The 25,158-nt window shown below is 42.9% G+C and overlaps 1 protein-coding gene across 7 annotated transcripts in view; it reads left to right on the forward strand.

The window, feature by feature from the left end:
- The window catches only part of SLC4A8 (solute carrier family 4 member 8), an 84,201-nt gene that overhangs the window by 38,303 nt on the left and 20,740 nt on the right, over positions 1-25,158 (forward strand). For 4 of the 7 annotated variants that reach the window (XM_025284192.3, XM_025284193.3, XM_025284197.3 and 1 more), the window contains 8 exons: positions 5,301-5,475; positions 6,073-6,206; positions 7,321-7,566; positions 14,011-14,116; positions 14,722-14,883; positions 20,634-20,747; positions 23,310-23,471; positions 24,371-24,622. In XM_025284192.3, coding sequence (XP_025139977.2) covers positions 5,301-5,475; positions 6,073-6,206; positions 7,321-7,566; positions 14,011-14,116; positions 14,722-14,883; positions 20,634-20,747; positions 23,310-23,471; positions 24,371-24,622 — 1,351 coding nt within the window. The other 3 variants (XM_025284198.3, XM_044941755.2, XM_044941757.2) reach the window with 3 other exon arrangements.

The following is a 25,158-nucleotide window of genomic DNA, read 5'->3' on the forward strand; positions in this document are numbered from 1 at the left end:
CCATTATATTCCTAACACCCAGTTCAGTGCCCTGCATAGAGTGGATACCCAATTATTCTCTGACAAATGACTATTAGAATGATGACTGTTCTTTACCACAAGTGGACCTGGCATGCATAAATATTAAATGGTTATTTTAAGTTAAGACATGGATAAATATTAAATGGTTATTTTAAGTTAAGAAACCCCTTGGGGGAGGGAAATAAGTACTATTTTAGGTGTGTCTGAGAATAGGCAACTTACTCTTCTGGGCCCAGATTTTAAGGACAGATGTCCAATGAGGAGGTTCTCTGTGGTAGATGAGGAAAGAGGGTCCCCAGGCTGGGAAATTTTAAATTCCAGGTAGGAAGGTAGTAAAAGAGAATGAGATTTGGGGTTGGAGTGGCATCCAGAGGTGTCCCTCACATTGTGGGAGAAGGCTGGGACTATGGTTCTGGCATTGTGAGTTGTGCTTGTGTCTAAGAGGGTCTACTGGGCAGAGATTCTCACACAGGACTCAGATGATGGAAAGGAGTTGAATGTCTACTCTAGGGTTTTCACCTATTTTTTCCTTCCTTCCTTGAATTTGCTTTCCTTATTTATTTATCTTCAGTACTCTATCCAATGGAAACCCAACATTTGTTTCTTTTTTTGAATTGCAGAGAGTGTTAATTTTTCCACTCTTGGAAATTCAGGGACAGACAGGAGAGGAGACGAGAAGCCAACAGAATAGCATTTAACTAGCAGTGTTGATAGGGAGAATTCATCCTGGCTGGAGGAATGTATTTGAGGGCGGAAGGATAACTGGGCTCTGGGAGGGATTACTGGAGGAAAGGAGGAGCCCTTTGATGGAAAGGATCGCTGAAAAGAGAGATCAAGTTCCAGGAGTAAAGTTCATATTTTCTTTAAAGTTGGAGGAGGTCTGAGTTGTGGCAGAAGAGTCCTGGTATTGAGAAGCATTTCAAAGGACACATTTGTCTTTAGACTAGTTTCCAGGATTGAGACTATCTTAAAGGAGGTGGTGCTTTTTTAAGGGGAAGAGTCTTGGGTATGGATTTGATAGAATTTCAAAGCTATGATTTATCCTTTTGAATACAAAGGGTATTCACAACTCAGGACTGAGAGTTTGAAAGTAGTAGAAATGAGGCCAACAACTTTCCTTGAAACACATGATCTTTGCAGAGATGAGAGCTCAGCTTTCTTTTGGTTTCAAAAAGAGAATAAACTAGAGTTCCATGCTTTTTTAGAGGAGGGTCACTTACAATCAATTCCACATGGGGGTTTGGGAGCCCATTAGATTGGATCTATATCTAGACCTGATACAGAATCTGGGAAATGGTGCCTGACATCCCCAAAGAAAAACCCATATAGCCAGGACCATCACACACTTAATCACCAGCCCCCAGTACCTTTACTCACAAGTTCAAATGGGGCTTGAGGACATTCTTCCATAATGCTGAGTGAGGAACTGCTGGAATTGACAAAGCTGAAAGGAAGGGTCATCGAAACTCAGAGCCTCACTCTATTTGGTGTGCCTCTTTCTGAGTTCCAGAAGTTTCCCTCAGAGCCCTTAGGAAAAGACCTCAAGACACATAACTTTCTTCTTGTAGCTTTTTCAGCTCGAATCGGGGATCACAGTTCACAGTTCACGCCAACTCTGGCTCCTTTCCCAGTCTCAAAGTATGTAGGGGTGAATATGAACCTTCCTCTACAGATGGACATCCTAGAGTTTTCTGGACCTTCCTGGACTTCACAGACTAAAACTATATTAAGCTGGACTCTGTATTCTTTGTACCTTTAGCTGTGTTTCTTTGGGGTGGTGCACAACCTGGGGATGCCATCCTAGTTGGATGGAGAGGTACTTAAGATATGGTAGTACAGGCTCTAAGAAGGTGGGAGAGGAGGCAAAGTTGAGAACAGTCTGAGCTGTGTGTGATCTGACCTCCCAAGCCAGGGCCAAGACAGTGTCTTGGGCCTCCCTGATGTTGACGATAGGTCATGATGCCGAGGCATTCCCATGCAGAGCGAAGAGCAAAGTCTGACTTGAGTTCCTAGGCCAGAAGCTTTACAGCACCGAGGATGCTCTGCTGAGGGGTTTTCCCAAGTTCATTGGTATACCTCGTTGGAGAAGCCATTGGGGAAGGGTTGATGAAGAAAAGAATTGGGAATTACTATCTCAATGGTCCCAGCCCCACTTGAAATAGGTTTCTTCCCAGGCACAGCAGACAATTGGATGGCTGGCCTGTCCCTAAAACCTTGCTGGCCTGTCCCTAAAACCCTCCCCAGAGGGCTTCCTAATTGGTGCTCTAGAGCCTAGTGGCCCTCCCCACAGGTAAGTCCTTTCTGGCTTCAAGCTTAAATTTGTGGCCCTGTGTGCCTCCTGCCACCCCAAACTTGAACATCAAGGATAGTATTGAAAGGGAAAGGAAGTCTCAAATATGTGAAGGAAAGCATCCATGTGTGATTATTGTCTGTGCCAGATAACTCGATTAGGGTCTGTATGAGTGGGGAATGAGGCAGATTCCAAAACAGGATTTGAAATCATTTTAATTTATGTTATACCATCAATAGGAGCCTCAGATCTTTTCTCTTCCCTTTCAATCACTGCTAGGCAGACAGATATCCTTCCTTTCTATGGCTTCTTATAAATCCATTTTACATAAATCTTTTGCCTGTTACTCATAGACACTCCTCCTGAATAATGAGCCTCGTGCATCCAGGAGAACCAATCATGGCAGCATCGTAGGGTGAGGCTCACTGCTGCAGAAGGTTATTCTCCCAGAATAATATCCTTCAGAGGAAGGTCTTTGGTGTTTGGGAGGTAATGCTATGTTGGCTAAGGACCTGGAAAATCTTGAATGTTGCCCCGGATTAATTGCGGCTGCTCATAAGGTCCTTGAGGGGCTATCTCCTCAGAGGGGAAAGCAAGACCAAGTGACATTTCATTACAAACTGTAACCTGGGTCCCAGACCCTGAGGTGGAACTCCCATGCTCTCGGTTAGACCCTGTAGATAGCTCCTTACCTCAGCGAGGCCGGCCAGACAGGCTAAAGCCAAAGCAGGTCACAAGGCTGACTTTGCCTCTCTCCTCTAAACGCAGGCGCAGACTGTGATGTTACCACTGTAGGTTGAGGAAGAGTAAATCTCAACTGTGCCCTGCAAACCAGAAGAGCAAGTGGGTCAGATAAAAGAGTGTGTGCCCTGTGTCCATCTGCGTACCCATTTGACCTGGCTAAATGAGAGAGGGAGCTTTTATTTTGCTTTAAATTGGAGTGTAATTGCTTTACAATGTTGCATTAGTTTCTGTTGTACAGCACCTATGAATCAGCTACATGTATACATGTGTTCCCTCCCTTTTGAGCCTCCCTTCCCCCCACCATTCTACCCTTCTAGGTCATCACAGAGCACCAAACTAAGCTCCCTGTGCTATACAGTAGCTTCCCACTAGCTGTCTGTTTTACACACGGTAGTAGGTATATGTCAAAGCTACTCTCTCAGTTCATCCCACAAGAGAGGGAGCTTTTGAATGGAGAAGGAGAGCTGGCCCGGCCTTCTCCTCTGGCATACAGATCCCAGGCCTCACAGGACACCTCTAGGCTCCTGAGCACAGAAAAATAAAGAGCTAGCTAAGCCTCCTTTCATGAGAGAGTAGACTGGTGTCTTTTAGTTTTTAGTATAGAACATTTCAAACATAAACAAGAGAGGACACTGTAATGAACACCCATGTGCCCATCAATAGTTACCAACATTTTGCCAATCTTGTTTTATCTATTTCTTCACTACCTAATTGTTTTATTTTTATGTTTTCTAGATTATTCTAAGCCAAATCACCAGTTACATGTCATTTCACCTGTAACTACTTGAGCAGGTATCTCTGTTCGATAAGGACATTTTAAAAAACAGCTATCTTCCATTATGAAATCTAATAAAATTAACAATAGTTCTTTACATTGTCTCATGCTTAGTCCATATTCACCTTTCTGTGATTGTCATGGCAACATTCTTTTAAAGTTTGTTTGACACAGGATCCAATGGAGGTTTGCATTGCATTATTATGTTCCCATTCTATAACAGGCCTCCTCCTCTTTTTGTTTTGTTTTTTTTTTTCTATGCTATTCATGTGTAGAAGAAAGTAGGTAATTTGCCCTGTAGAATGCTGAATGACTCTCTTCAATGACTCCACTCTTTAAAAATTGCCCCTGTCTGGACATACTCCTCCTTCTTGGTGTAGGACATCTCACTCTTGATCTTTCTCGTCCTTGGGAAGTGGAGAGGGATCTTGAAGTCCTGCCACCAAGTCCTGTTGATTCTGCCTCCTAATTGGCACCTGATTCTCTTTCCAACACATGGCCTCCAGCCTTGCTCCATGTTCCATTCATGACACTCTCACCGGAGTGATCCTTTCAGAATGCCTGCTTACTTATGCTGCTTCCCTGTTTAAAGTCCTTCACTGCTTGACACACTGTTGGGATAAATTTCTGATTCCTTTTTATAAGGCCTTTTGTGACTTAGCTTTTCCAACATCTCTAGCCTTGTCTATTGATATTACCCCTCACATTGCCTTATCCAGTCATAACTCGTTCAGCACCTTGAACATGCCAAGCGCTCTCACCTCTAGGCGTCATCCACGCCAGCCCCTCTGCCTCATCTGGTACTCTTGGTCCATTCTTGAGTCCCAGCTGAGATGCCCTCCCTGTTCTTTGCGGCCATGGCACCCTCACAACACTGTCTGTCCCCTGTGCCAGACTGTTCACCCTAGAGACAAAGGGCTGTGTTTGCCTTGCTACTGTTGTGTCTCCAGCACCTGGCACAGTGCTTGGCATGAAGTATCTGTTACTACTTGGCAACTGCATGAATGATTATGCTGATTTCTCAAGTAAGGTGGGTAGTTCAGAGTAAGAATATACATGTGGTAGGGGCTTTTTATCTAGAAAACATATAATAAAACTAACAGTTTTAATACCATGATAGTTTTGTTCATTGCTTCCTAACGGCTCATAATTTGAAGTTTGAAGCTAATACTTCATTTCATGTTAAATTTTGGAAACTTTTTATTGAATGGGTGTTATGCATAGCAAATTAATTATTTTTATGCTTGGAATAATCATTCAAATTCATGCCTTTGATTGCAAATAGAATCCATGTTGGAACATGGCCAGAATCCATGCTGCCCCAGAGAGATCTCTTGTGCTTGGGGTCACATTGAAGCCAAATATTAACCTCCATACAGAGCGCATTTGAAGTGCTTTGGAATGTGCTCTGTTGACTTGCTTTAGTGGGAGAAGGACTGCATTAGACACCTGTCTGCCGTGTTTCTGCAGGCTTTTTGGGGGCTTGGTTCTGGACATCAAGCGGAAGGCCCCCTGGTACTGGAGCGACTACCGGGATGCCCTCAGCTTACAGTGTTTGGCCTCCTTTCTGTTCCTGTACTGTGCCTGCATGTCACCCGTCATCACCTTTGGGGGATTGCTTGGAGAAGCCACCGAGGGGCGCATAGTAAGAACTTTGCCACTTCTAATGGTCCCAAATGAGAGTAAAAATATGAAGGTAGCCAAGTCTTCTGGGAGGAAAATTCCCTGGGCATGGACTGAAGAGATTGGTTTCTTCCTGCTGAATTACATAGTCTTCTGACTTCATGCCAACGAGCAACACCGCTCTCCCTTTAGAACAGACCCTCTTCTGCCTGCATATCAATTTAGATAGCTGATTGCCCTGTTGTATTGCCTGTTGCTCCAAGGATATAAAATTATATATTGATGTCATCTGAAAATAAGATTTAAGGTGACTCTGTATGACAACCCATAATGTGAATGGTATCATTGTGTTTTCTATGTATATTTATAAATAATGAATTGAGTTGTGCATAGTAGACTTGTTAAGGGGTCATATGTAGATAGATTTGGGGACTTAAATTATTGAAGCAGTATCCATTTACAAGAGGATTAGACTATGTACACATCACTCTTGCTGAGACAAAATACAAACAAGTGGCTTGTCAGGTGCCTTGGAGAGCTAAGTTAGGAATGTATGTAAGCCTGTGTCACTCACTTCAGATGGGCTGTGGGCTCAGTGATGATTTTTTTCCCTCTGTAGAGTGCGATTGAATCCTTGTTTGGAGCCTCCATGACTGGGATCGCCTATTCCTTGTTTGCCGGCCAGGCTCTCACCATCCTGGGAAGCACTGGGCCAGTGCTTGTGTTTGAAAAGATTTTGTTCAAATTCTGCAAGTAAGATATTTGGTTTTCTGAAAACTCTATCTGGATGTGTTAGTTTGCTATTAGGTTTGAATGTTAGGGTCCTACTAGAGTGTAAGCAGGCAAAAGCATCCTGTGGTCTGTCACCCTGCCCCCAGGTAGGACCATACCTAAAATAGCAGATCTCCTGGCCTGAAGAGCTTTGTTAATGTCCCTCAACTTTTGACTTTCTATCTTTAAAAGCACTTTCCCTAGCTAATCCAAACTCCTAATGAAAGTTTCCAAATGAAAACTCAATTTCCTTTTCTAGTCAATTTTTCTTTTTAAAAAATTTAATTTTTTAATTGTATGGATTTTTTAAAATTTTAAATTGGAGTGTAGTAGAATTACAATATTGTGTTACAGTTGTAAGCAAGTGATTCAGTTATACATATACCTATATTCATTCTTTTTCAGTTTCTTTTCTTATATAGGTTATCATGGAATATTGAGTAGAGTTCCCTGTGCTGTATAGTAGGTCCTTGTTGGTTATCTGTTTTATATATATATATATGTAAAATATATATATATATATATATATATATATATATATATAGTAATGTGTGTATGTTCATCCCAAACTCCTGATTTATCTCTCCCTCTTCATGATTCCCCTTAGGTAGCCGTAAGTTTGCTTTTGACATCTCTAAGTCTGTTCCAGTCAATTTTTAATGAGTTAATACTCCCCCTTTATATCCTGATTGTTGGTGGGGAGTCAGCATGCGCTCGTTTTCCTGTAAATCCTTCTTGCATTGTGTATGAGAAGTAGGAGCGCGTGGTGCGCGGCCAGCCCTTCCGCCTTAGCTGCAGGGAGATGACCTTAACCATGTGGGGCAGGGTGGAGAAGTGGGCTGTGGGCAGTTTGCTCCTCCTCCGCTGCCCCGTCCTTGCTGTGGGAAATACTGCCTGTGAAGCAGATCTTTGTCACAACGGTCCCAGGACAGCCTTCAGGAGTGCAGTGCAGTCAGAATTAGGGACAAATTAGCTTGCAGTACTGGAACTGACAGTAGCAGATGAATTAACCACATTTCTGAGCCTTGCCTGTAATGCAGGGGGTCAGAATGTAACGCCATTCACTGACTTTTGATGAACTTTGGTCTTGTTTCAGAGACTACGCTCTCTCATACCTCTCCCTGCGAGCTTGTATTGGACTGTGGACTGCCTTCCTGTGTATTGTCCTTGTGGCAACTGATGCCAGTTCCCTTGTCTGCTACATTACTCGCTTCACTGAAGAAGCGTTTGCCTCCCTGATTTGCATTATTTTCATCTATGAAGCAATAGAAAAGCTGATTCACCTGGCAGAGACCTACCCCATCCACATGCATAGCCAGCTGGACCACCTTAGCCTGTATTAGTGAGTATGCTTCTGCTTCTTTTATTTTTAAAAAAATAAAGTGAAGGGCCTGAGTATAATGGCTGAGGCAGCATGCCATGCAGTGCTTGTAGCTTCTGTTAAAGAAGTGTGTTGGCCCTCTGGGAAACAGAGCTTGGTCTGCCAGAGGAGAACAGTCAAAAGTGATGATGGGGGAACCTCCCCGGTGGACCATTGGTAAAAACTCCACCTTCCAAAGCGCAGGGTGTGGGTTCAATCCCTGGCCAGGGAGCTAAGATCCCACATACCTCGCAGCCAAAAATCCAAAACATAAAAGACAAGAATATTGTAATAAATTCAACAAAGACTTTAAAAATTGCCCACATAAAATTTTTTTAAGATAATGATGGGGAAGATAGATTAAGAGTAAGAATCAGAGAAGACTTGAGAAATGCTTTCCAGAGTATGTCTTTTGGGTCCAGGCACTGAGACAAAAATAGACTGCAATACAAAGTAATTGTAAAGTAATTAGCCTCTAATTAAAATAAATAAATTTAAATAAAAAAAATAGACTGCAAGTGTAGCAAGGAGAATTCAAGTTAGTTGTTGGGAAGAACTTCTTTTTGCAAAAACTTGTGAGGCTTTGGACCACATCACATTCTCTGAGAGTATATATAGGCTACTCTTAGGAATCATTAGGTAGAAAATATTAATAATTCCTTATAGATCCATAGGTCTCTTACTCTGTATCCAAAAGGTCTAGAAATCTACTTTGTTGTTCAGTTGCCAAGTTGTATCCAACTCTTTGCAGCCCCATGGACTGCAGCATGCCAGGCTCCCATGTCCTCCACTATGTCCCAGAATTTGCTCAAATTCATGTCCACTGAGGCAGTGATGCTACCTAACAATCTCATCCTCTGTCGCACCTTCTCCTCCTGCCTTCAGTCTTTCCGAACATTAGGGTCTTTTCCAGTGAGTCAGCTCTTCGCATCAGATGGCCAAAATATTGGAGCTTCAGTATCAGCATCAGTCCTTCTAATGAATATTCAGGATTGATTTCCTTTAGGATTGACTGGTTTCATCTCCTTACTGTCCAAGGGACTCTTAAGAGTCTTCTCCAGCACCACAATTTGAAAGCATCAATTCTTCAGCGCTCAGTCTTCTTTAAGGTCCAACTCTCATGTCTGTACATGACTACTGGAAAAACCATAACTTTGACTATACGGACCTTTGTCAGCAAAATGGTGTCTTTGGGTTTGTCATAGCTTTCCTTCCAAGGAGCAAGCATCTTTTTAATTTCATGGTTTGCAGTCACCATCTGCAGTGATCTTGGAACCCAAGAAAATAAAGTCTGTCACTGCTTCCACTTTTTCCCTATTTGCCATGAAATGGTGGGACTGGATCTTCATTTTCTGAATGTTGAGTTTTAAGCCAGCTTTTTTACTTTCATCAAGAAGCTCTTTAGTTCCTCTTCACTTTTTGCCATTAGAGTGGTATTGTATGCATATATGAGGTTGTTAATATTTCTCCTGGCAGTCTTGATTCCAGCTTATGATTCATCCAGCCCAGCATTTTGCATGATGTACTCTGCATAGAAGTTAAATAAGCAGGGTCACATATAGCCTTGATGTACTCCTTTCCCAACTGGGAACTAGTTAGTTGTTCCATGTAAGGTTCTAACTGTTGCTTCTTGACTCACAGTTTACTCAGGAGACAGGTAAGGTGGTCTGCTATTCCCATCTCTTCAAAAATTTTCCAGTTTGTCGTGATCCACATAGTCAAGGGCTTTCACATAGTCAGTGAAGCAAGTAGATGCTTTTCTGGAATTCCTTTGCTTTCTCCACGGTTCAGTAAACGTTGGCAGTTTGATCTCTGGTTCCTCTGCCTTTTCTAAACCCAGCTTGTACATCTGGAAGTTCTCAGTTCATGTACTGTTGAAGCCTAACTTGAAGGATTTTTGAGTATAACTTTACTAACTTGCAAAATGAGGGCAATTGTCCAGTAGTTTGAACTGGACACTTTCTTTGGCACTGCCCTTCTTTGGGACTGGGATTAAAACTGACCTTTTCCAGTCCTGTGGCCACTGCTGGGTTTTCCAAATTTCCTGACATATTGAGTGCAGTACTTTAACAGCATCATCTTTTAGGATTTGAAATAACTCAACTGGAGTTTCATCACTCTACTAGCTTTCTTTGTAGTAATGCTCCCTAAGGCCCACTTGACTTCACACTCCAGGATGTCTGGCTCTATGTGAGTGCCCACATCATCGTTGTTATCCTGGTCATTAAGACCTTTTTTTATACAGTTCTGTGTTTTCTTGCCACCTCTTCTTAATCTCTTTTGCTTCTGTTAGGTCCTTACTTTTTCTGTCCATTATAGTGCACATCCTTGCCTGAAATATTCCCTTGATATCTCCAGTTTTCTTGAAGAGATCTCTAGTCTTTCCACTCTATTATTTTCCTCTCTTTTTTTGCACTGTTTAAGAAGGCTTTTTATCTCTCCTTGGTATTCTCTGGAATTCTGCATTCAGTTGGATATATCGTTCCCTTTCTCCCTTGCTTTTTCCTTCTCTTCTTTCCTCAGCTGTTTGTAAAGCCTCCTCACACAACCACTTTGCCTTCTTGCATTCCTCTTTAGGATGCTTTTGGTCACTGCCTCCTGTACAGTGTTACCAACCTCTGTCCTTGGTTCTTCAGGCACTCTGTCTACCGGATCTAATCCCTTGAATCTATTTATCACCTCCATTGTATAATCATAAGGGATTTGATTCAGATCATACCTGAATGGCCTAGTATTTTTCCCTACTTTATTCAATATAAGACTGAATTTTACAATAAGAAGCTAATGATCTGAGCCACATTCAGCTCCAGGTCTTGTTTTTACTGACTGTATAGAGCTTCTCCATCTCTCACGGCAAAGAGTATAATAATTCTGATTTCAGTATTGACCATCTGGTGATGTCCATGTGTTGAGTCACCTCTTGTGTTGTTGGAAAGAGAGTGTTTGCTATGTCCAGTGTGTTCTCTTGACATAACTCTATTAGCCTTCACCCTGTTTCATTTTGTACTCCAAGGCCAAACTTGCCTGTAACTCCAGGTATCTCTTGACTTTCTCTTGTGTTTGCTATGTCCAGTGTGTTCTCTTGACATAACTCTATTAGCCTTCACCCTGTTTCATTTTGTACTCCAAGGCCAAACTTGCCTGTAACTCCAGGTATCTCTTGACTTTCTCTTTTGTATTCCAATCCCCTATGATGAAAAGGACACTCCAGTATTCTTGCCACGAGAACCCCATGAGCAGTATGAAAACAAAAAGATATGACACTGGAAAATGAGCCCCTCCAGGTCAGAAGGTGTCCAATATGCTACTGGAGAAGAGTGGATGGCATTTACTAATAACTCCAGACAGAATGATGTAGCTGGGGCAAAGCAAAAAACAACACTCAGTTGTGGATATGTCTGATGGTGAAAGTAAAGTCTGATCCTATAAAGAACAATATTGCATAGGGACCTGGAATATTAGGTCCATGAATCAAGGCAAATTGGTTGTGTGGTTAAGCCGGAGATGGCAAGAGTGAAAATCGCTATCTTAGAATCAGTGAGCTAAAATGGACAGGAATGAGTGAATTAACTGAGATGACCATTATATCTACTACTGTGGGCAAGAATCCCTTAGAATAAATGGAGTAGCCATCATAATCAATGAAAGAGTCTGAAATGCAGTACTTGGATGCAAACTCAAAAATGACAGAATGATCTTGGTTCATTTCCAGGGCAGGCCATTCAGCATCATAGTGATCCAAGTCTATGCCACAAACAATAATGCTGAAGAAGCTAAAGTTGAGTGGTTCTCTTAAGACCTACATGACTTTCTAGAACTAACACCATAAAAAAAAATCTACTTACTTACCTAGATTTCAACTTTTTTTTTTCACTTATTCAAAATAGTTTGGCTAAGTTGAAAAAAAGACAGTTTCACTGTGTCTTCATCCTTCTAGGAGAGTCTGGTCCTGTAAACATTTCTTCTCAGGAATGGTGTTCTCTGAATTATGACTAAAGAGAATTCTCCCTGTCCTTTAGCTTTGTACATCAAGTTCCCTCTGTTCTGGTTGTCCCATTCTGATGTGGAAGGTCTGGTTGTGAAGTGAACAGTATCAGTCTGAGACTGCCTGAGCAGAAGGCGCACTGTGTGGAGATGCCTGCCAGCCAGCCTCGATACACTTTTCTAGATTCTAGCTATCCCTTTATTCACACTTTAAAAATAACTCCTTAAATATGTATTAGAATTTAAAATTATTTTATTACAAAATAGTCACCATCAGGGAATATAATCTTTGAAACCTAGTGGATTTCTGATTGGCATTGGAGGAAGGTTCATTCTTTGACCTTTTTTAATCATTCATTTATTCATTTAACAAATATTCATTGAGCACCTACTATGGGCCCAGCACTGTTTAGACCCTGGAAACATAGCAGTGAACATGACAGACAAAAGTTCTACCCTCATGAGTTTATGTCCAAGTGGGAGAAGACAGGCAAAAGCGACCAGCTCTGGATTTTGTAGACTTTGGATTTGGATACTGAAATTCTTTGTTAATAAAGCTCAAGACAGTATTTTCTTTAAAAACGAATTTTATTTCTTTTTGGCTGTCTGGGTCTTCGTTGCTGCTCGGGCTTTCTCCAGTTGCGGAGGCCTGGGGTTACTCTCGATGTGGTGTGCAGGCTTCCCGTTGTGGTGGCTTCTCTTACGGAGCACAGGCTCCAGTCTGAGCGGGCTTCAGTAGCTGCGGCACACAGGCTCGGGATTGTGGTTCCTGGGCTCTAGAGCACAGGGTCGATGGTTGTGGTGCACAGGCTTAGTTGAGCCACGGCATGTGGGATCTTCCCGGATGAGGGACTGAACCGGTGTCTCCTACATTGGCAGGCAATTCTTTACCACTGAGTCACCAGGGAAGCGCCAAAGTGGTATTTTTTTTTTAACATTTCAGTTGCATTCCACTGTTGATTCATATTGCAGGCAGATTCTTTACATCCGAACCACCAGGGAAGCCCGTTATAAAGCTAGAACTCCCCAATTCTTTAAGTGATTTTATGGTAATAGGTGTGTAACTGATTTTTTAAGTAGAGTTAATTTTTTGAGAGCAAATTTTAGGATAACAGCAGAATTGAGCACAAAGTACAGACAATTCTCATATACCTCCTGGCCCCCACCATGCAGTCTCCCCCACTATCAGCATCCATCACCAGAGTGACATGTTTGTTGCAGTCAGTGACACATCATGATTACCCATAATGCAGAGATTACATTAGGGTTCACTCTTGGAATTGCATGTTCTATGGGTTTTGACACACGTAGAGTGACATATCTGCCGTTATAGCATCCTACTCAATAGTTTCTCTGCCCTAAAAATCCTCTGTGCCCAACCTGGTCATCCCTCCCCCTCACCCTGACCTCTGGCAACCATTCATCTTCTTACTCCATAGTTTTGCCTTTCCTACTGTGTCATATAGTTGTAATCATACAGTGCATAGGCTTTTCAGATTGGCTTAATTCACTTCATAATATGCGCTTAAATGTCTTCTTTGTCTTCTCATGGCTTGGTAGCTCATTTCATTTTAGCACCGAATAATAGTCCATTGTCTAGATGTACTACCGTACATACATTCACCTCCTGAAGAACATTTTTGTTGTTTCCAAGTTTGGAACTGATTTTTTTTTAATACATAAAAATAGTATTTTATGCTTTCTCTGTTTTTGTTTTGTTGATTTCCTTCTATTGTTATTACCTATTGAGATCTTTTTGAATTTTAATCCTGTCACGCTACATCCTTAGAAGGTGTGCTTGGCAGAATCAGAGGTGAAACCAAGTTGCTGGGAATGGCCATGTCAGTTGAGTATACTGGGAGCCAGTACAGGCGTGAAGCATGCTGGGACTGGGAAGCAACATGGTGGCCAGGGACAGGTCTGGTCTGCTCTGGTTTGGATGCAAGACGAGGCCTGGGGAAGCCAGGGAATGACCAGGAGAGTGGATATTACCAGGGAGAATGTTGTAGTTTCCACCATGATTCCAGGAGGCTCTGACTTTAGAGCAAGAATGTGATAGGGGTTTAAGGTACCAAATATTTTGGCTTGGGGAGGCTATTGAGAGCTGAATGGGGGTATCCGGTCCTCCTTGCTATGTAGAATGTATTTTGTAGGAAGAGCCCAAGAGATAGAAACTAAGCAAGGGAACTACCACATCAGATGCCTAACTCGTCAGCACAGTATCTGAAGACCCACATGCTGATTTGAGCCCAATTTTAGTAATGACTGACTGAAAAATCAGGGTATCGTTGGATCTCAATGAATAGGACCAACCTCAAGGATCTGAAGTGGGCAAAGGAGAAATAGCACGGGCTTTGGCAATGCCTTTGGCCCTGTCATGGCTCAGAACATTCACTTGAATACTTGGCTACTTCTCTCAGGAATGTTTTCTTTTCCCCTCAGCTGCAGGTGCAGCCTCCCAGAGAATCCGAACAATCACACTTTGCAGTACTGGAAGGACCACAGCATCGTGACAACAGAAGTGCACTGGGCCAACCTGACTGTTAGTGTAAGTCTGGGCGCTGCAGGCAGCTCAGCCTCGTGGCCGCTGGGCTTCAGGGGTCCTTCTAGGTAGAAGTGGGGAGCCCTTCAGTACACTCTGGTGTTGATAGAAATCAAGCGTTTTGGTTTTGTTTTTTTAGAACACAATTCTTAACTGACTTTCCTTTCCCTTCAGAGTCTCTTGTACACAAAGGGAAAGGAAGATGACCTCGCACCTCTTTCCCACACACATCCTGCCCAGTGACCCTACACTGAGGATATGTGGGAATGAAATCAGGGAGGATCAGGGTTCAGATCCAGATTTTGTGGGGGCTTGAAGAACATTCAAGTTTGGAAGTCCTCTGTAATAAAAACAGTGCAATAGCTGGGGCCATCCTAGAACCTCGTGTTTGCTCAGGACAGTTCTGATTTCTTTTACAAAAGTGTGTTAGTTAGGACCGTAAGCAGTCACCCAAAATGCAGACGAGAGCCCACAGCGGCATGGAGGGCAGGTGGAGGCTACAGGCAGCCTGCATGTCCCAGCAACCCTGGGATGACAGTGACAGTCAGGAGACAGCAGCTGTTTCCTCCCTCGTGCCTGCCTTTCATCACCCAGAATGTCTATTCCTCCAGGAGTGCCAGGAGATGCACGGAGAGTTCACAGGCTCTGCCTGTGGCCACCATGGACCCTATACTCCTGACGTGCTCTTTTGGTCCTGCATTCTCTTCTTCACCACCTTCATCCTTTCCAGCACCTTGAAGACTTTCAAGACGAGTCGCTATTTCCCAACCAGAGTAGGTAGCACACTCTTGCATTTCTTTTGTGTTAGACTTCAAATATCACAGAACCGTTCTCAGCCTCCATGCTGCTTGGGAGTACACCGACAGGTGCAGAGCTCCAGAGACCTGATTCTGGAGGCCGTGGCCTTCTCTTCTTCCTGTGTCCAGCAGCCTCTTTCATAGATGTGTGGTGTAGGATGAGCGGTTAATACCTAAGAATTTTTGATTGAAAAGTGTCCGGTGAGTTTAAGGTGGTCGTCCTATTCAATTGCATCTCATTTCCAGAATGCTGGGGTATGTCGCGAGTAGTAGCTGAAACTGGCACTTGAAGACAGTGCATTGGGATGACTGCCTGGGATGTGTAGGGGACCCCAGAGTCTCCTCTGGGGGATGACTAGTAATAGCTTGTGAAATCACTGGGCGCATTGACTGCAGCAACCAAAATGCTCCTGACTTGGTTTGCCTGATGATTTGAAGCCTCAACTGCCTCTCCCTGACACAGATGGCATTGTTTGTTTTGTGACCGGTTTGGGCGGGGTGGAATTAGAGGCCAAGCATAGGGGGACTAAAGGTATCTTTGCTTTGAGGAGGAGCTAGGATCAGGAGGAAATGGTGGTTTTCCTGTGTGTGAGGCTTTTATCAGTTAGATATGCAAAGCAGGATGTGTGAATGGGTGAGGGTCTCAGTTGATGAGACATTTTCTTTGTATACATTCAGGACAACAACACATTCTCAGATGTCAGTGAGTCTACACAGTGGTTAAGGGAAGCTGCATGAAGGGTAGGTGGAAGCTGCAGTTCTAAATAAGTTGTTGTTTCTAAATAAGTTGTTTAAATAAATAATTTCTAAATAATTTATTTATTTGTTTCCGGTCTGGACATACAATGAGCAGGTGGCAGTTGTGTACTGGCTACTTGCTACTTGCTCAGTCAAGCCTGGCTTAAGTGAAATAGGGGATGCAAAAGAAGCTTAAAATGTTGTCTCTGTAACAGATACACACACTACTATATATAAAATAGATAAACGACGACCCGCTGTATAGCATAGGGAACTCTACTCAGTATCTTGTAATTAACGTATAGTGGAAAAGACCCTGAAGAATAATATATATATGAAATTGAATCACTTTGTTGTACACCTGAAACACTGTAAATCAACTATACTTCAATTACAAAATAATAAACTGTAAAACGTGAATTATGCTGCGATTCATGGGGTCACAAAGAGTCGGACACGACTGAGCGACTGAACTGAACTGAACTGAACTGATGGACTCTAGAAAGATGGTACTGATGATCTTACTTGCAGAGCAGCAAAGGAGACACAGACATATATATTTTAAAATTATATAGTAACTTTCAGTTCAGTTCAGTTCAGTTCAGTCGCTCAGTCGTGTCCGACTCTTTGTGACCCCATGAATCGCAGCACGCCAGGCCTCCCTGTCCATCACCAACTCCCTGAGTTCACTGAGACTCATATCCATTGAGTCAGTGATGCCATCCAGCCATCTCATCCTCCTGCCCCCAATCCCTCCCAGCATCAGAGTCTTTCCAATGAGTCAACTCTTCACATGAGGTGGCCAAAGTACTGGAGTTTCAGCTTTAGCATCATTCCTTCCAAAGAAATCCCAGGGCTGATCTCCTTCAGAATGGACTGGTTGGATCTCCTTGCAGTCCAGGGGACTCTCAAGAGTCTTCTCCAACACCACAGTTCAAAAGCATCAATTCTTCGGCGCTCAGCCTTCTTCACAGTCCAACTCTCACATCCATACATGACCACAGGAAAATTCATAGCCTTGACTAGATGAACCTTTGTTGGCAAAATAATGTCTCTGCTTTTGAATATGCTGTCTAGGTTGGTCATAACTTTCCTTCCAAGGAGTAAGCGTCTTTTAATTTCATGGCTGCAGTGACCATCTGCAGTGATTTTGGAGCCCCCCAAAATAAAGTCTGACACTGTTTCCACTGTTTCCCCATCTATTTCCCATGAAGTGGTGGGACCGGATGCCATGATCTTCGTTTTCTGAATGTTGAGCTTTAAGCCAACTTTTTCACTCTCCGCTTTCACTTTCATCAAGAGGCTTTTGAGTTCTTCTTCACTTTCTGCCATAAGGGTAGTGTCATCTGCATATCTGAGGTGATTGATATTTCTCCCTGCAATCTTGATTCCAGCTTCTATTTCTTCCAGTCCAGTGTTTCTCATGATGTACTCTGCATATAAGTTAAATAAACAGGGTGACAATATACAGCCTTGACGAACTCCTTTTCCTAGTTGGAACCAGTCTGTTGTTCCATGTCCAGTTCTAACTGTTGCTTCCTGACCTGCATACAAATTTCTCAAGAGGCAGATCAGGTGGTCTAGTATTCCCATCTCTTTCATGTATGCATTAATATATGATATTTATCTTTCTCTTTCTGACTTCACTCTGTAATAAGCTCTAGGTTCATCCACCTTTTTAGAACTGACTCAAATGCATTCCTTTTTATAGCTGGGTAATATTCTATTATGTATGTGTACCACAACTTCCTTATATACTCATCTGTTGCTGGACATCTAGGTTGCTGCCATGTCCTAGCTGCTGTAAATAGTCCTGCAGTGAACACTGGGGTACATATGCTGTCTAGGTTGGTCATAGCTTTTTCTGCCAAGGAACAAGCGTCTTCTAATTTCATGACTGCAGTCACCATCTGCAGTGATTTTGGAGCCCAAAAATAAAGTTTCCCATTGTTTCCATTGTTGCCCCATCTATTTGCAACTGGATGCCATGAGCTTTGTTTTTTGAATGTTGACTTTTAAGCCAGCTTTTTCACTTTCCTCTTTCACTTTCATCAGGCTTTTTAGTTCTTCTTCACTTTCTGCCTTAAGGGTGGTGTCATATGCATATCTGAGGTTACTGATACGTCTCCTGGCCATCTTGATTCCAGCCTATGCTTCTTCAAGCCTGGCATTTTGCATGATGTACTTTGTGTAGAAGTTAAATAAGCAGGGTGGTAATATACAGCCTTGACGTACTCCTTTCCCAGTTTGGAACCAGTCTGTTGTCCATGTTTGGTTCTAACTGTTGCTTCTTGACCTGCATACAAATTTCTTAGGAGGCAGGTCAGGTGGTCTGGTATTCCCATCTCTTGAAGAATTTTCCACAGTTTGTTGTGAGCTACACAGTCAAAAGCTTTGGCACAATCAATAAAGCAGAAGTAGATATTTTTCTGGAACTCTCTTTCTTTTTCAGTGATCCAACAGATGTTGGCAATTTGATCTCTGGTTCCTCTGCCTTTTCTAAATCCAGCTTGAACATCTGGAAGTTCATGGTTCATGTGCTGTTGAAGCCTGGCTTGAAGAATTTTGAGCATTACTTTGCTAGTGTGTGAGATGAGTGCAATTGTGTGGTAGTCTGAACATTCTTTGGCATTGTCTTTCTTTGGGATTAGAATGAAAACTGACCTTTTTCAGCCCTGTGGCCACTGCTGAGTTTTCCAAATTTGCTGGTATATTGAGTGCAACACTTTCATAGCATCATCTTTTAGGATTTGAAATAGTTCAGCTGGAATTCCATCACCTCCACTAGCTTTGTTTGTAATGATGCTTCCTAAGGCCCACTTGACTTCACATTCCAGGATGTCTGGCTCTGGGTGAGTGATCACACCATCATGGTTATCTGGGTCATGAAGAGCTTTTTTGTACAGTTCTTCTGTGTATTGTTGCCACCTCTTCTTAATATCTTCTGCCTCTGTTAGGTCCATACCATTTCTGTCCTTTATTGTGACCATCTTTGTATGAAGTGTTCCCTTGGTATCTCTAATTTTCTTGAAGAGATCTCTAGTCTTTCCATTCTATTGTTTTCCTTTCTTTTTTTTTTTTTTTTTGCATTGTTCGCTTAGGAAGGCTTTCTTATCTCTCCTTGCTATTCTTTGGAACTCTGCATTCAAATGGGTATATCTTTCCTTTTCTCCTTTGCCTTTAGCTTCTTATATGGTAGTTTTATTCCTACTTGCAGGGCAGCAAAGGCAACACAGACATGAAGAACAGACTTTTGAACAAAGTGGTAAAGGAGAGGGTGGAATGATGTGAGAGAATAGCCTTGAAACATACACATTGCCATATGTAAAATAGATAGTCAGTGGAAGTTTGCTGTATGATGCAGGGAACTCAAAGCCGGTGCTCTGTGCCAGCCTAAAGGAGTGGGATGTGGAGGGGGGTGGGATAGGAGTTTGAGAGAGAGGGGACATATGTGTACCTGTGGCAGATTTGTGTTGATGTATGGCAGAAACCTTCCTATGTTGTGAAGTAATTATCCTCTAATTTATGTGTGTGTGTATATATATATATATAGAGAGAGAGAGAGAGAGAGTGTGTCCCTGTCATCAATAGGAAGAGAAAACCCATGGAACAACCAGGCCCATAGGAGATAGCAGTCATTAGATGGATGCCATCCTGGGATATAAGTGCCACAGGAGTTCAAAGGAGAGAAGGACCCTGGGCCCCAGGATGGGCTTCTTGGTAGGGCAGCTACATGTTCAGAGAATTTATGTAACATTCAGAGGAGAACTAAAAAAACCAGGGAAGGGGAGCTAGAAACCTCAGGTTTCACAAGAAAGCAAAGTCAGGTTAAGGTATCAGTGATGTTACATGTGGCCATGTATATCTGGCCAGATGTTATATCTGGCTCAGTCTTGTTGGAAGCTCAGATTAAGGTGGGCATACAGTGGGCACTAGACACTGAGGGGGACTATGTTTTATTAAAGTTACAAAACTATAAAATCGGTTAGTCAGTCCTCTTAGGGGCAAAATGGTGATGAGGGGCTTTGAAGAAAAATAATGTAGGAAAAGGCATACAGGAGGTACTAGGGTGGAGGGTGGTGACCATGAGAGACGATTAAGTGGAAATTGTGATACTTGAGTGGATGTAAAGGAGGGAGCTGCCTATGGAGTCACCTGGAGGAAAAGCCGCTAAGGCAGAGGGATGAGCAAGTGCGAAGGCCCTGAGGTGGGAGAGTCTGGTGTGAGTAAGAAACAGCAAGGAGGGCTGTGTGGCTGGGACAGGCAGAGTGAGTTGGGGAGCATTAGGACCTGGGTCAGAGCAGTAATGATATCAGATGTGTGTGGGCCTCACTGGCCAAGGAGGTCTCTGGGCTTTTTAGCTCCATGAAATGAAGAGGCATTTCAGGGTTTTGGTAGAAGAGTGACATGATCTGACTTGTGTTTTGAATGCTCATTCCAGCAGCTTTACATAAGGACAGAGGCAGGGTTAGGAGTCTGCTGCAGCTACAGAGACAAGAGCTGCCGGTGCCTCTGATCTGGTTGGGAGCTATGGGGTGGTGAGAAGGGGTCTGATTGTGGGCATGAGCTAAAAGCAGAGCCAACAGGACTTGTGAATGGATTTGATGTTGGGGCTGAGAGCAAAGAGGAGTTGGTGCTGCTGCGAGGTCTGGGTGCAGCTGGATCTTCTTGGTCCCAGGAAATCTTATCCCGAGTTCTCAGAGCTATTCCCTAAATGCTGGGCCCAGATTCTCTAAACAGAACTCCTCAGAGTTTGGAGTGGGTCTCAGTAGAATTTGTCAGAGGATTCATTCTCCCTTATGATACCCACACTTTGGTGGTATTATTTTGGGCATGTTAACATAGTCCTGTTGTTTAAATATGCTTGTATTAATTGACCAATAAAATTAAATCATTCTTCTGAGCATGTTTAAGCATTTTACAATACCCGAGTCTTTTCTATTGTGTTTAATCTACTGTAACACATCTCCAATCCTTTTTCGTGCCAGGTCCGCTCCATGGTGAGTGACTTTGCTGTTTTCCTCACTATCTTCACAATGGTGATTATTGATTTTTTGATTGGAGTCCCATCACCCAAGCTTCAGGTTCCCAGTGTGTTCAAGGTAAACAGATCTTAGGGTACTCGGTGCCCTTATGTCGTTCATAGACTCTGATCCCGAGTTATTTCAGGGGCCTCTCCTTATCCTAATCATGTATTTTGTAGTCCTCTAAATCTGAGTTGTGCTGCTCACGCCATACCATTCAGAAAAGCAAACTCTTCAGGCTTGACTGAGTTCAAATTAGAAAAGTCAGAAAACCTAATGTTTAATGAATGAAAAGCCTTATTTATTTTCTTAATGCCATTTATTGTCTTTAATATGTGAAGATTTATAACAATGAAATGTGGGAACTTGCCTGGTGGTCCAGTGGCTAGAACTCCATACTCCCATTGCAGGGAGCTGGGTTCGATCCCTGGTCAGGGAACTAGATCCCACATGGCTCAACGGAGAGTTTCCATGCCACAGCTATTAATAAGATCCAGTGCAGCCAAATAAATAATTAAAAAATAAAACAATGGAATATCTGTATTTACATAAACATATACCAAAGACTGTGGGAATGTGGGTCTCTGGAACAAGTTCTGGTTCCCAGCACTTCACTGAGCATCAGCTGTCTTAGGAAATCAGGAAGGGTGAAAAGGCTCTTTGTAGGCCTCAGTCCTGCTCCTCAAGTATCTTGCCCCATGAGGAGGTGAGGCAGTGGAGGAGCTTCACCCTCATTCTAGGGCCCCCACCAGAGTAATCGTGACCTCTTTTCAACCCTAATTCATTGTTTGTATATCTGTCTATAATCAATACTGTTGATCCAAAAATCTGTACAAAAAGTAAAACAGATGATCTACACATGGGGACTCGGATCTGTTTCAGTTTGGGGGTACCTACTGAGGAAACTGAGAAGATAGAACAGCTGAGCTCAGTTCTGCAGATCCCCACAGGGTGGGGAGAAGAGGAAACCCGGGTGTCCTTGGGACTGGAGAGGAGCCAGGAGAGGAGGGAATGGGTAGGAGGAGGAGGCCGGGAACGCAGGCCCGTGGCAACTTGTAAACACCCGGCATAGTCGGCCTTCATCTTCCCTTTCTGTCTCCCTGAAGCAGGCCTGGTTAAAAATATCTTTTTCTGTAATTGCTTGAAAAAATTTTATTTTGTTTTGTTAAATTCAACTGAAATGCCACCCAGTTAGAAATTGATGGATTAAAAAACATACTCTTTAAAAGTATATACCTCCTAGAATATATATCATTCTCACCCTGTGTGAATGAGTGTGGTCAGCTTTTTCTCTAATAGCTGGCTGAGGTCGACAATGCAGGAGGAATGGATTTTATGTAAAAATAAGTACTCAGAGCATTAAGCAGTTCTTGGAAAGGTTTCCTGATGGGTAGGCTTCAGATAGTCAGAAGGCACTGCATTTCTGGAACATCTGGGAAGAAGACCTCTGGAAGATGGGAGAGACGTCAGAGAAAATGGGAGAATGTCAAAGGCAGTGCTGCTCATTGGCAGGCCTCCCTTTCAGGAAGCAGAGAGAACTTTTTCTTCTTTCTTCTCTTCCCTATTACACCACATGACCCCCAATGACCAAGACCCAGTCTGAAGGCTAGTACTATTATTGATGGGTGAGTAGGACACGACTGAGCGACTGAACTGAACTGAATGTCAGTCAGAGATTAATACGTTTTTGTGTTGACCTAACAATTTAACTACCATTTAGAACATTATTACTAAGGAAATACAGATCCTATAAACTTTCAGAACCTAACCTATTAATAATTTGGGACTTGGCGATATTATTGAAGAGTCTTTGAATCCTAGAATGATAACCAATGTGGAATCAAATACTTTGGATTTAAAGTCTTTGCTTTGTTCATGAGTTTGGGGCCAGTTTGTATCCCTGGCCTTTTACCTTCCATCCCTACTTGCCAATCAAAGTGAACTTTTCTTACCCAGAGTACCCTGGCATTTTTTTTTTTTGAGATTTAGGAGAGTTTAGTTAGTTTATAAGATTTATGAACAGTGGTCTTACAGGGTCATTGAAGAGAATCCCAGATCATGCGAGTCCCCAGATTCAGTGTTTTGGGCTCCTCTCTCAGGTCTCCAGGGCCTGGACCTTGTTTCATTGCTGATAGGAGGTGGATCTTGGACCATGCCCCTGAGATTCCACGTAACAGACTCTGTTGCCTTTATTTGTGCTGTAAACACACATGATATGGCTTCTGGTGGGGAGAGTAGTGAGGAGGATAATCACAGTTATTATATTGTCTTTGCAAGTTATAAATTCTTCTTTAAACAACATATTTTATTATTAGTCAATATATTTTATCTGGGTCAATGCGGAGATAAAGTCACTTTTTCTGTACACAGGGGTTTGGAGAGCCAGGGAAGGAAGTGAAGGATTAGTGAATATTCCATAAGAAATTGACAATTGAGGACTGACTCTTTCAAAGGGGATTTGGAACAAGGTCATAGATTTTCTAAGGGATTGCTGTATTTCATGCTCCCTTTTTTTTTTTTGAGAATTTTCATTCAAGAATAAAAAGAAATGTGGTTGTTGTGATTCAGTTTGATCTGTTTTGCCCTAATGACTACAGTTAACTTAAAATACAAAAATAAAACCTTGCTTTTTCCCTTTAGCCAACACGGGATGACCGAGGGTGGATTATCAGTCCCATTGGCCCCAATCCCTGGTGGACTGTGATTGCTGCAGTCATCCCGGCACTGCTCTGCACCATCTTAATATTCATGGACCAGCAGATCACAGCCGTCATCATTAACAGGAAGGAACACAAACTCAAGGTAAGCAAACTTTCTGACCTAGAATAATGGCATAATAATAATGGCAACCTATTACATCTTTAAAAAGTTTTAGGGAAAGCCCATTTAGACCAGGAACTGTATTACCTGGGTAAAAGCAGTCATGGAAGGAGCTCATGGAAGGAGTTTCCAGGGGTTTCTGACTCCTTCATTAATGACAGAGATTGGTTTGGAGATGAAACTAGAGTAGAGCATGATTGTGCAATGTGAAGTAAGCTTGGAATCTATTACTCTCCTCTCAGACCTATGGGGGAGGTTGGTGGGCAGAATTCTTGGTGGTCCCAATATGGTCACATGCTCTGGTCCAGGATTATCTTCCTGAGGTTCAGGTTACGGCTTGGACCACTGTTTGCTGGAGACAACTGTTCTCCCATTGGCGTCCATTACTGAGGTTTCCAGACTGAACCTTGAGCCCATGAATCCTAGGAGGTAGGGTTGGTGCCAATACATTGATTAGTGAGAGGTTTCATGACTTGTCTCTATTCCTTCATTCTCTAGAGTAGGCAACCTCCATATTTGGCAAGGAATGGGGTGTGTTTATAGGAACCTATTTATTGCCAACCCCTATAAGGTCGACCCTCTAGAATGGTCAAGATGTGTCTCTGGCTACTCTGCCTAGAAAGGATGAATCTTTGAATATGTGATACTCAGGGTGAGATCTGGGGAGACTTGGATAAAAACTGGATATTGGCATGTGTAGGACACGCTAAGGTTTCTCTTTCTTCTCTGTTCCCTCCAAACCAGGAGGGGCTGCAAGACTTCTGGAATCCCTGGACCCCTTCCTTATCCTTCCTGCTTTGGGCCTGAGACTCTTAGCTCACTGTCCTATGTCCCACTACAGCCAGCCCACTGATGGTGATGGAGACTCTGTTTCCCCACAGAAAGGATGTGGCTACCACCTGGACCTGCTGATGGTGGCCATCATGCTGGGTGTCTGCTCCATCATGGGCCTGCCCTGGTTTGTGGCTGCAACTGTCCTATCCATCACACACGTGAATAGCCTCAAACTGGAATCTGAGTGCTCTGCCCCAGGAGAACAGCCCAAATTCTTGGGCATCCGAGAACAGAGAGTGACAGGCCTTATGATCTTTGTGTTGATGGGCTGCTCAGTCTTCATGACAGCTATATTAAAGGTAAAACCATTCATTCGTTCATTAGGTAAATATTAAGTGCCTGATTTGTGCTGGGAATGCAGTGGTACAATAAATAGATACACATACAAATACCTGCCCTGAGGAGTTTATTCTAAGTGGAGCAAGACAGATAAGATGTAGTTAAGGAAGTTAGTTAAGAAAATAAACAGGGTAGTTACAGAATGTAATATGTGATCAAAGGAAATATACAGTGTTGTATGGTTCTATAGAGAATTAAAGGGATGCGTTTTGTTAGTGTGGTCAGAGAAGGCCTCTGTAAGGAAATGGTGTTTAAGATGAGATGGAGCCAGCCCTGCCATGCGTGGTGGGAGAGGACATGGGGGGAAGGGAGAAAAGCAGTCTAGACAAGTCCTGAAGTGGGAAATAATGATACATGTTCTAGGACCTACCAGGGCCATGTGGCTCAGGGATGTTAAAGCAAAAGCACTGCGAGATGAGATTGAAGAGGGCAAGGGCAGATCATGTAGGGCTTGTTGACACTGGTAAAGGTAACCTTCAGAGAGTTTTAACAGTAG

This window comes from Bubalus bubalis, chromosome 4 (assembly GCF_019923935.1).
Source record: "Bubalus bubalis isolate 160015118507 breed Murrah chromosome 4, NDDB_SH_1, whole genome shotgun sequence".
Classification (NCBI taxonomy): Eukaryota; Metazoa; Chordata; class Mammalia; order Artiodactyla; family Bovidae; genus Bubalus; species Bubalus bubalis.